Source organism: Bos javanicus, chromosome 22 (genome assembly GCF_032452875.1).
Source record: "Bos javanicus breed banteng chromosome 22, ARS-OSU_banteng_1.0, whole genome shotgun sequence".
NCBI classification, from domain to species: Eukaryota; Metazoa; Chordata; class Mammalia; order Artiodactyla; family Bovidae; genus Bos; species Bos javanicus.
The window spans coordinates 33,504,588-33,517,506 of NC_083889.1; the positions used below are offsets into that span (position 1 = coordinate 33,504,588).

Below are 12,919 nucleotides of genomic sequence, written 5' to 3' on the forward strand. Positions count from 1 at the left end.
CTTCAGACAAATGCAGCCCAGGACCATGGACACACTTTCTCGATTGCAAATATTGTATTTTGGCTCTTTAAAAATTTTTCAAGTCTTGAAAGTTATCCCACTTTTTGCAGAATATTTCACTATTGGCCAAGGTATCCACAAACAAAAGACTTCTACTTTATGCACCAAGGGATGGTGGGACTCCTAGACAGAATCACATTTTCTAAACATTTATTGAAAATACATCCATGGCATTTTAGTATCCCCCACACTCCCCGTAGCATCCAGCCAACAGTAAGTCTTGGAATTCCGAGGCAAGCTGCCCACACTGTAGCACTTTCTGTCACTTGCCTTCAACCATCTGTTAGAAGACCACAGTGAGGCTGGAGACTGGAGGCTACTGTGGAGCCAGCCTCCGACTTACCTGGTCGGTGCAGGTGATGCTGCTGAAAAGTGTGCTGAAGGGATCCATGGCAGAGCAGCACTGCGCAAGCACTTATCCACAAATACAGGACCCAGGACATCGCAGAGACCATTGCCATTCTCTAAAGAGAACATTAGAAAGGAAGAATTACCCCCGGCTTTGAGCCCCCAGCTCTGTCAGTCCCACTGATGAAAGAAGGGGGGTCTCAGACGTCATGTCCCTTTGCTACTTTGCTGGCTAGAATTAATGACCTGGCAGAGGTCATGGCATGAAGTGGGATTGAGAGAAATCACTCTCCACGAGATCATGAATCCATTTTTGAAATTCTGCAAAACCAAACTCTTAGGATAGCTGAAATACAGAAATAAAGTTTTTGACTGTTAGGCAGTTTGAAACACTATACCCTGACTAAATATCCTGTTTTACACAATTATCTTTAAGCTATAGTTATTCCAGGCATTGAAAGGCTGCATGCTCCTGTTCATTCTAACTTCATTGCAAGTCTGACATAAGCCTGGAAGGAAAGAGTGGATTCTTTTTTTTTTTTTTTTTAATTCTACAGTCATGAATTTTTAATTCCAGTGCTGTCTTCTAAACTAAGAAATCATTTCTCAGAGGCATGTTGTAATCTCCTGAAAGAACTGGTGTTTGGGGCTGGACTTAAAATCAGAAGGATTTGTCTTCAGCCAAATGAGTTTCAGATACAAGATCTAAGATCTATGCATCTCTCCTAAAGCAAACCATAATTTACAATATTGCTTTGCCTCCTAAGATCTTATTGTGGCATTTGTTGAGTGTTGATGAATATGCATATACAGGTGGTGTATGTATTTATGGACGAACATCCACCTTTTCTCAGGCGCTGAAACTTTGACAGTCTTCTCAGCACCTATGAGAATCTTAGGAGGTACAAAAGCTCAACTGCGCTACATATTGTCCAATTTCTCAAACAACACCTTATGCTGCATTTCATATTTGCCAAATTAATCAAACTTGAAGCATCGTCCTTATTCAGCCAGTGATACGGAAGCATTTTCTATATAAGAATCCAGTTAAGTGTATGCTTTTCTCTTAGAGCTTTGGACCCAAGATTGTTTCTTTCTGTTTTTCATCTTTCCATTGTCAAATCATATACTTCAAGTATTTAAACTCTACATTTAAAACCTCCTAGTGACCTCCCAGTGTGGCTTCTTTATTCATGAAAATTGGCTCTCTTTCAAAAGCTGTGATGTTCAGCAAGCAAACTATATACATTATACCTGTGTGTGTGTGTGTATGTATACAGACATAATACAAGATAATTTGTGGGTTTTAGGAGAGAGAGACTTAGTCTTTAAGAAGGGTTTTTAAATTATAATAGACAAATGGTGACAACCATAATTAAGTGCAAAGTAGGAAAACATTAGGTTCAACAGCGTGATGCCTTTCATGCCCTGGTCTGTGATTCACATGGACCATTCACTTTATAATTAGTTTCCCGGCCCACTGTTTACTTTTGTGTACAACAGATTTAGCCTCATTGTCTTCAGAACTATCAGTGTACCATAGATGCATTCTCTTCAGATAAGAGCAACACCCCTCCTATGAATTCTGAAATGAGTGCATCTGGGTGCCTGCAAATTATAGAAAGACAAAATAGAGCGGATGGTGGCATGCAATGACTGTGAATTTCAGTTAAAATGTACTAGGAATTCATCTAAACTTGAAAAAAACCCTACCAGGATAAAAACTTAACAGTTTTTCAATGACTGCTTTCTCTTCTTCACCCATATAAATCTTAGCACTCAAAATTGCTGTGGTTTGACGTTTGCAATATTTTCCTTCTTTTTATTTTATTTTTTTCATTTAACTTTCTTTAATTCTTAACATTACTTCCAAGGCTCCTGCAAATAGCTCTCTTTGCTAACTCTCTTAGCAAGAGGTGATCTCTATGTTAATAAGTGTTTCCCCCCAAAATAATGCATTCAGCTTTACATAGGTCTCTAGACCTGACTAAATAGATTTCAAATCTGCTTTCTGAATCTTAAATCCTTAAAGAGGCTTCTTACCTGAAAAATCCAGCCAAGAGCAGAGTACTCTATTAGTGTTCATTGGAAAGCTCTAACACTTTCTAAAATCCATCTGTGCCACAATTGAAGATTTTTTTAAAAAGAGCTTCCCAATAATCTTCTTTATCAGGATTAAAAATGTATATATGTTTTTCTCTTCCGATGCTACTTCCACAGTAAAGAAGACATTGGGTTCATTCAGACTGTATTGTCAGAAAAGGAACCAAGGTTTGAGGGCTGGAAACCTTGTCATTTTCACCTTTAAATCATCTCCTGGCGTCACCTCTGCCAGACGAGACCTTTGAAATGATGGTGAGATAATGTGCAGTTTCCTGATGAGAATCAGTTTAAGTTAATGACGGACCATCCCCACTCCAGAGCATTCAGGGCAGAGTAAGGCAGCAAAATGTAGGAGCAGGGCTGCTATACGGCGCTGTAAGTAGCAAGTCTCTTTCAATACATCCCTCCTCTGTAAAGTATCACATGTCTTAAAGTGACATTACCCTCTATTACAGCTACAGTGAATTGTAATACCTGCCCACTAACTATTGAACAACTCAAGCAGCACTTTAACACTGTATTGCCCAGTACTTTCTCTTAGAGATTTTACTGATACTGTTCATTTACCAAAAGAAGAAAGAGGGAAGGAGAAACAAAAGAAAAAAGCATTCTGCAAAATACTGATAGTGTTAATGGGTGTTAGATTTCTAACGGCAAATGGGAAAGTGAAAAATGTAAGCCATTTCTTACCTCTTAAGGTTCTTTTAACCAGTAAGTTAACCTGAAATATTGTTGAGTTTATACAAATTTAAGTCTGTCAATTATTTCAGCAGCTAAATGTGGGAACGTGATCTAGCTAGACTACAGTATAGATGTTTATAGGAGTAAGCCTAAAACAAACCTTCTGAGTTTTTTTTTTAAACATGTTGAATACATAGAAATATATCATTTTCAGCATCGAAGAGTGAGTTTTGACAAAGAAATATGCTCAGGACATTTTATAAAAATTTCCTTCAAATAATATGCTGGGGTGGGAAGAGGAAACACTCAGAAGTTCAACATTTTGTTTCCAGTGCTAGGGTTTAGACACTTTCTTCTTTGGAAATATAAATATGATGGTACCTATGAAGTGACCTAGTTTTCACTTAAAGATTACATTGACAATGATTCACTCAAATAAGTCAATCAGTTATCCACTTATAAAGCACCTACTATGTGTTAGGTGCTTGGGGACAAGTGGGAAAGTAACACTGATGTGACTGCCACTGTCATACATCATACTGTCTAGTCTTTCTTGCTTTCTTTTTTATTTTCAAAATTAAGGTAGTTCTTATAATATTCTGGCTTCAACAACCTCTTCAAGTGCCTCCGAGTACTCTCTGGGCTTTCACAGTCATTATAAAGAAAGTTTGATGTTGCAGTGCATCTTCAGAAGCTATCCTTCTCTCTCTCCGTTTACACAGAGTGAGACACTGAGACACCCTTCAAACACATCAATCCTCATCCCTGGTCCTGCACAGAATAGCTCTTTGGACCCTAACAACTGTTTATTAAAGCTCATCATTAAACAAATTTCAAGATAACAGTAAATACAAACCTTAGAGTGAAAATAAGTTGAGTGCCAAAGTTCTAGGTGCGATTGTGTATTTCATTTCTATGCTTCATTATTGTTGAGTTGGTGAATATATATAGTAAGCTCACACCATTCAATCTCAAGACAAAAGTGATTAAAACTACAGTAGCAGTTGTTGTTTGGTCTCTAAATCATGTCTGACTCTTTTGCGACTCCTTGGATTGCAGCTCACCAAGTTCCTCTGTTCATGAAGTTTTCCAGGTAAGAATATAAGAATGGGTTGACATTTTCTTCTCTGGAGGATCTTCCTGACTCAGGGATCAGACCCGCATCTCCTGCCTTGGCAGGCAGATTCTTTATTGCTGAATCACCAGGGAAGCCCACAGTAGCAGTAGGTAAGGTGTATTTAAACTCTCACCATGTGCTGATGCTACTCCAAAGTATGTTGCTTATAAGGTGTAATTTAATCCTTTTTACCAACCCCATAAGATAAGTATCATTACTATTGTCTCATTTCATGAATGGGGAACCAGAGGGTGAATAGGGAGATTAAGAAACTTACTCAAGGTATTATAGCTGCTAAGTGATAGAGCAGACCCCAATGATCTGGGTCAAGAGCCCATCTTCTAAATACTAGGATTAAATATTTCATAGAAAAAAAAAACAAAAAACCTACCCTCCAAAATTAGCCATTATATTTTCTTATTTCTTTACAATTAATACAGTCTTCAAAAATTATTATATATTCATTCAAGACTTATATGCTGAGTATATTCCAGGCATTTGAAGTATAGACATATGAAAGACAGTTTTACCTCATGGTTTTTTATTTTGTTTTTGCTATGCTAGTGTGTGCCTGTCTGACTCTTTGCAGCCTTATGGACTGTGGCCCATGAGGCTCCTCTGTTCTTGGGATTCTCTAGGCAAGAATGCTAGAATGGGTTCCCATACCCTCCTCCATGGACTCTTCTCAACCCAGGGATCAAACCCACATCTCTTATGTCTCCTCCCTTGGCAGGCATGTTCTTCACCACTAGCGCCGCCTGGGAAGCCCTTGCTATGATAATGCATTAAAATTAGAAGGAAAGGGCTTCCCTTGTGGCTCAGCTGGTAAAGAATCTGCCTGCAATGCCAGAGACCTGGGTTCAATTCCTAGGTTGGGACGATCCCCTGGAGAAGGGAAAGACTACCCACTCCATTATTCTGGCCTGGAGAATTCCAAGGGAGTCACAAAGAGTTGGACATGACTCAGCAACTTTTACTTTTCACATTTGCTAATAAAGGCTACCATTTTGAAGGCTGCACATTATATTTTTCATTTCTAGGGATTAAACTAAGGTTCAACATCATTTCTTTTCTATGATTTAGTTTAATAAACTTACATACTAATGGATTATGTTCAAGGCACTCAGATAGGCATTGTTAGAATTTTTTAAAAAGACTGGAATAATGACTTTCTCTTTCAGTCTTAAGTGGCTTCTATATTTGCATATGATGGAACAAGAATGTCAGACTAGCTCCATTTTCTTTTCTAAATACCCTGTCCATTGTATTGCTGCCAATGATCATTTTCCCTAATAATATAAGCATCAACAGATATTGACACTTAAGGCAATTTAGTCCATTCTCCCAACACAAAGCAAAGTTATTCTCATGCCTTTCAAAGAAGTTGAGCCTTTCCACCTTTGGCCATCACAGGACTTCATCACCTGATCACTTTCTTGTTGGGTGGGCCATAATGTTTTGGCCAATGAGGTGTCAACCAGACTAATGGTATCTCTTTGAGGCTGAAGGACTGTTGAAGCAACACTTTCCAGATCACTCTTTGCCTCTGGAACAGGGACTATCTTCCTGGATCCTTGAGAGACTGAAAAGAGCAGAGGTCCTCATCTTCACCTTGCCACTCACAACAGATGTAGATAGTAAATAAGAAATATTCTGTTCTTTAAGCAATTGAGATTTGGGGGCTATTTGTTACTGCAATATAACCTAGTCTGTCCTGACTGATATTTAACCTATATCAATCATGTATTACTTGAATTATGTTCCATTTACTTCCCTAAGCTATAGCAGAATTATATATCAGGCCCAGTTCACGTCTTCACAGAGCTCCATGGTATAGACACCCACTGGAGATTTTTGATCAGAGCAGTGTAAATCCAAAGCATTGATTATTGCAGTCAGTATCCCTTCAGATTCTCATAAGCCAGGAGTTATAAACTGAACATTCACATGCCCATGGCCAGGCTGGTTCAGTTATACAAGTATGATATTGCAAAAGGCAAAGGTCTACCGCACCACTGTTACAGCCCTTCCAGTTACAGGACTTTAAGATACTTACTCAGTGGGGCCAAACTCCTAAAAATATAATTTCAAATATAGTATCTATGTGTATGTACATCTGTTTATGTAAAAAAGAGAGAAAATCATATTCACTAGAACATGTCCCCATGGAAAAAGCCACATTTACTCAGAAGACTCAATGAAAATAATTGAGGGTAAAAGATAAAACTCAAAATGTTTACATAGCCAAGAATGTTTAGCATATTGCCCTGCATAATGAAAGGCATGGGGATAGAGGAATGGAGGATAGAGGAACCAGTAGGGCAGAAACCTGGAGAGGGGGAAAATGGTGGGGGTGGGCAGAAAAAGAGAGAGAGAGAGAAAGAGATGCAGAGGTTCTCTAGAAGCTCAGGAAGAGAAGAACTGGGGGCAACAGAAATGTCCAAAGGGAATTTCCTGGTGGAAAACTGCATCCTGTGGAGTGTGACTTCACCTTTTGTCTCTTCAAATGATTAAAAACAGTTTTAAAATACAAAAAATTCATATATACTTTGTGTTAGTAAGTTAATTGGGAAACCCATTGAAGGGGTAAAATCCTGGATCCAGGCCCGAAGTACCACCAGAAAATCCCTCAGTTCCCTGATTACCACACTTTTCATTTCTTGGCATTAGAAATAAAATCCATCTTCACTTTAGTTTAGGAACAATCCACTTAATAATTTGGCTAATTTGAATTCACAAATGTGCAGGAAAAACACATTTGAGACATGCAAAATTTTATGTCTATGCATATTTCTAAATTAAAAAACAACTAAAGGAATTTAAATAAATTACATCTGGACTGAGAAAGATGCCAAGTTTCAGTCTAATGCAAATGAAAGTGGTTTAGATGTATGCCATTTAAAGGAGTTCTAAGCATTTCCTGAAATAAAACAATTTTGGTTGTGATTTCACAACTCTATTGTTTTTTTCTTGTTCCATTTCAATTGGCTAATGGAAATGAAGTTATGGATGAGAGGATCATTGTCATTATCTCTAATCTAGATGCTTTCTATACCACTGAAACTCAGTTTCTCTTTTCTGTAGTCACTGGGGCTATCCATCAATTGGCTGACAATGTCTGTTTTCAGTCCCTGATTATGAGAAGACAATATACCTCTTCCCTTGGCTAAGTAATAATGCTACCCTATCTTTCTCCTGTAACACAACTGCATAAATTATTTGTGTTACATCATGCTTTGTCTGGAACTCACTTAAATTTTTTCTGTCTCCCCTGGTGTCCTAATATGTGCCCCATATCAGATACATGGAGAAGGCAATGGCACCCCACTCCAGTACTCTTGCCTAGAAAATACCATGGACAGAGGAGCCTGGTGGGCTGAAGTCCATGGGGTCGCAAAGAGTCGGACATGACTGAGAGACTTCACTTTCACTTTTCACTTTCATGCATTGGAGAAGGAAATGACAACCCACTCCAGTGTTCTTGCCTGGAGAATCCCAGGGACAGGGAAGCCTGGTGGGCTGCCATCTATGGGGTCGCACAGAGTCGGACACGACTGAAGTGACTTAGCAGCAGCAGCAGCATCAGATACACAACAACATTCCTAGCTTATAAGTCTTACTTTGGGACCTAAATAAAATGTATATACTTGTCTTATTTCTTTATTCTGTACCTTGTATTGTTTTAAAATACATTTAAGCTAAGATGAGGAAAAAATGAAGAGAAAGCAAATGAAGTACAAGAGAATATGAGTTATATAATATATAATATCTATGATGATTGATGAACATGTATTAATAATGATGATGATGCTATTGTATTAATACCCTTTATCTAGAGAGAGGAATCTTTTTATGTGCCAAGCCACTGGCTTAGCGTTCACATGCAGTGTCTCATTTAATACTCACAAATATGCTAATAGGTCTGTATTATAGTCATCTCTATTTTATCAGTGAAAACACAAATTTCAGAGAAGTGATTGAACTAATGTCACACCTCTCATAAGGTTGAACAACTTTGATGCAAACTCATATTTGATTTTCAGAACCAAAGCTCTAAGCAACCAAATTCTAGGCAAGCGATATTGCCAAGAAACGAAAAAAAAATTACAATATAAAGATAAAAGCCATGTAAGCTAAGTAAGATAAGCCTAATGAGAACTTTGAAAGTGAACTCCAAACCATCAAGTGACAGAGGAAGTCACTCAAAGCTTCCTAACAGTAGAAGTGAAGAAGAGACAACTTATTTCATAAAAATGTACAGCGTCCATAAGGTAAAAAACCAAGCAAAAGCACACCCACCAAAAAAGCCAAAAAACTGCTCCAGAAATAAGACTTAATGAGCAGAGGCTGAATCATTTGCTGTAAAACTGGTGACTCTCAGTTTGGTAATTTGGATGTGGATACACAAGCCAGAATTTTCAGTAACTGTAAGAAAAGGGAAATGGAAGGCAAGATTTCTCTTAGGCTAGAAGAAAAGATAACCTTCATGTAGGAGTCTCATTTTTCACCTCCAGCAGCCTGTCTCTTCAATTACTTTATCAATTATAATTCCTCACTGCTTATCTTGTCTGTCTTCCAGGCAGCAGGAAAAGAAAGAATAAGGTCATTTCTTTTGTTCTTCCACATCTCATCTCCTTATTCTCTTTTTAGAACAGAAAGAAAGTTGAAACCACAAACAGCTTCACTTCCATTGCACTAATGAAAGTGATAAATAAACTGAACTTTTAAAGAACAAGTGGTCTCTTTATTATGAGAATATGAATATATATTATGAGCACATAAAGGCTGTGAAAATGACTGCTTTGATGATAATAATAAAAACAATAACATGATTTCTTTGGTTTATAAAATGCTCAGATCCATAGCCAGATTCATAGTCACTATCTCCCATACCCACTCTGACCTAAGAAATGGCCCTTCACAGACTCTGTGTCTTAAATCCCTCCACTCTCTCCCTGTCCATTCAAACATATACACCCCAAATACCACCATCTTTCATTTGAATTATAACAATACTTCCTTAACTAGTCCACTTGCCTTCAAATGTGAACCTTCCATGCATCTCTTTCCCACTCTGCCACCAGAGGGAATGGATTTGAGATTCATGTTGATCATGCCACTCAAATAAACCTTGAAAACCTTTCAATTATTTTCCCATTGTGCTTAAAATAAAGCCCAAATTCTTGGCCATGGTTGACAGGGCTCTGCATGAGTCGGCCCCTGTCTACTTCTCTAGGCTCATCTTTACATTCTCACTCAGCTCTTACTAGACTGTTGGGTCCTTGAGTGGGATACAGTTTCTCTCAGTTGTCTTCTGGAATGCTCCAAACCAAATCGTCACCCTGATATATGCTCTCACAGTGTATCATCTCTATAGCCTTAATTACCATTGTAAATAACTGTTTCTGGAATTATTTATGATATCTGCTTTATCTCTTTACCATAAACACTATAAGAGGAGAACTAGCACCTTGTTCGCTACTCTATTGTCAGAATCGAGTATATATATATATATATATATATATATATATATACACACACACTACGTACCATATAGTAGAGACTCAAGTGTTTGTATGTGTAAATAAACAATAATCAATGAATCAGAAATAAAATATGAGGCCACTATCAAGATGGCATATACGATGAACTGGTTTTCAGAAATAAGTATATTTTGTGCCCTCCTCCAAGGCTTTATTTGTTCTTTTTGGTAGTACACATGTATGAAGCAGCAATACATATTAAGGATGACTGCCTTGTTCTGTTTGAGTCTATTGTTTTGACACTAAGTGAAAGAAAGTGCCCATGTATTGTTTAAATACTTACCTACCTGCCACTAAATCTATTTTTGATACGTTATTATTTTTTTTGCTAGAAGAAAAAAATAAAACTGTCCTGAATTTTCAGCCCTGATACTTAGTGTCTAAATATGATCTGATGGTAGAATTCACAGGTGACCCCTGAAGAATAACAAAAATCTACAAATGTTAAAAATTGAAAAAAAAAAACACTTAGAATTTCATTACTCTGAACCTAGAAGAAACCTCCCCCAAACATCCTTGTTCAGCCTCTCTGTTGTACAGGAAATAAAAAGACCTAAGAAAGGGAAGAGGCTTTCCTAAGGGAATACAATGAGTTCACTGGTGTGTGTCATGTTAGAATACAAGTCTCCTCATCTTATATGCTCTCTTCTATTCTTTTCTCTTCTTCCTCTCTCTCTCACACTCTCTCTTTCATAGCACTATCCAGTAAAACTTTCTCTGAGACTGGAAATGTTCTGTATCTGTGCTGACTTAGATGGTAGCCACTATCCTCATGTGGCTATCAAGTACTTGAAATGTGGCTAGTGCAACTGAGGAAATGAAATTTTTCATTTTAATTAATTTAAACTTAAATAGCTTCATATGGTTAGTGGAAATTGTACTGAACAGCATAGCTCTAAAATATGTTAGCTAGATTAAGGAAAATATATGCAATGACATCAAATAATTTTTAGTAAGCTAGCAGAAAAATCTGAATTACCTCACAGTAACCTTCCAGAATTTGGATAACATCGAAGAAGGTAAAATGGGCTTGGTTACAAGTAATAGGAAAAGAAATCAGAAACAATGCAAACCAGAGTAAATAATACAGAGGATGTAAGTTTTCTTAAAGGTGTATTGTTCACAGGTGGGGCTCACCTCCTGGTGGATTTGACTCAGTAACTCCACTCAGTTATCAAGCATGTAGCTCAGTTTCAACTTTTTCTCTGCTGTGCAAGGTGTCATTCTAAAGTAGGCTTCCCACCATGGATGAAACACAGCTGCCAAAAGCTGTCTGAGATATGATCTTATTCATCCAGATATGGGAACAAAAAGGATTGTTTCAAGAAGCTCTCCTCAGATAAGCAAGGAAGAATCTTCATTAGCTTCCCCTAGCAAACCACTTCTCAGAGCTCCTTAGCTTGTCTTGGATCACTTGCCCCTCCCTGAGCTAGCTACCTTGATCAGGGGGGAAAGATCACATGGTTAGACTGAGGGCTAGAGCATTAGTCCCAAACCCAAGTCAAGAGAGAAATTAACTTCCTCCAAAAGAAATGAATGGAATGTGGGAGGTCTGATACTTAAATGAAGTGAAAATGAAGTCACTCAGTCATGTCTGACTCTTTGCCACCCTGTGGACTGTAGCCTATCAGGCTCCTCCATCCACGGGATTTTCCAGGCAAGTGAGTTGCCATTTCCTTCTCCAGGGGATCTTCCTGACCCTGGTCTCCAGCATTGTGGGCAGACGCTTTACTGTCTGAACCACCAGGGAAGTCACTTAAATGAAAATTAGGACAATAACTTGGAAGAAAGGATGAATATTGAAAACAACCACAGTGTGGACAAAAGCTGGTGGTGTTTTCATATATATTTTAGGACTAAAGTACTTTGTCATTTTTATAATTTTTTTCTACTTAAAAGTAGTATGGTTTTTGAAAGGTAGTAAACTTCCCCTCCCTCTTTGAATCTCTTTCCCTCCTCCACGTCTATCAGAGAGTCCTGGTCTGTAAGTAAGAGTGAAGATGGGGTAGGAGTAGTGTATGCCCTCTCCCAGTGAACTTCCACCTCTGGAGTCAGTGAGGAGGCAGTGGTGCTTCTCAAGGAGTCGAGGAGAAAAAGAAGAGGTGACATTGCAGGAGAACTAGGATGCTGAGGCCTTGAACAGAATTATTTCTGGACTTTCATTTGGTAGTTTCTTCCATGAGGAAATTCAAGGATGAGTGATCTGGAGCAACTGAAGCAGGAAGCTGAGAGCTGTGGAATCAGATCCAGAGATCAAGTCCTGAGCCTTTGGAGTGGGAGCACTGACTCCAAGACCCTAGGCTACCAGAGAACTAACCCTAGGGAGTATCAAATAGTGAGAACTCACACAAAGAAAACCACTTGAATACAAGACCCAGCATCACCCCACCAGCACTAGCACCCTGTGCAGGATGCCTCATCTAAACAACCAACAAAATGAAAATATAAACCCAATCATCAGCAGACAGGATTACCATCTCATTCAGCCTAGCCCATTAGAAGAAAAACAAACAAACAAAAACTCAGCACAAATCTCCCTCTATAAGAAGCTCACACAAACTATTGGATCAACCTTAGGAAGGCAGAAACCAAAAGGAAGAAAGAATTCAACCTTGAAGCCTGGGAAAAGGAGACCTCAAGCACAATAAGTTTAAAACAAATAATGAAAAGGCAGAGAAATGCTACACAAGTGAAGGAAATAAACTGGAAACACAGAAGTCCAAATCAATGAAGAGGAAATAGGCAAACTACCTGAAAAATAATTCAGAATAATGATAGTAAAGATGATCAAAAACCTTGAAAACAAAATGGAGAAAATGCAAGAATCAATTAACAAAGACCTAGAAAAATCAGACAGTAAAGCACCTGTCTACAATGCGGGAGACCCAGGTTCGATCTTGGGTTGGGAAGATCCCCTGGAGAAGGAAATGGCAATCCACTCCAGGACTATTGCCTGGAAAATCCCATGGGCAGAGGAGCCTGGTAGGCTACAGTTCATGGGGTTGCAAAGAGCTGGACACGACTGAGCGACTTCACTTCACTTTACTTCATGGGCTTCCCTGGTGGC

At 38.4% G+C, this 12,919-nt stretch overlaps 1 protein-coding gene and 1 long non-coding RNA gene across 2 annotated transcripts in view; one reads left to right on the forward strand and one right to left on the reverse strand.

The window, feature by feature from the left end:
- Positions 1–2,908, reverse strand: part of TAFA1 (TAFA chemokine like family member 1) — a 504,542-nt gene extending 501,634 nt beyond the window's left edge. Inside the window, exons 1-2 of the mRNA XM_061396437.1 lie at positions 2,452–2,908; positions 404–524 (exon numbers count right to left, since the gene is read on the reverse strand). Of these exons, the coding sequence (XP_061252421.1) occupies positions 404–521 (118 nt within the window). The 5' untranslated portion in view covers positions 522–524; positions 2,452–2,908. The remainder of the gene's footprint in view (positions 1–403; positions 525–2,451) is intronic.
- The window catches only part of LOC133235232 (uncharacterized), a 55,927-nt gene that overhangs the window by 255 nt on the left and 42,753 nt on the right, over positions 1–12,919 (forward strand). The gene's annotated exons all lie outside the window — the stretch shown is intronic.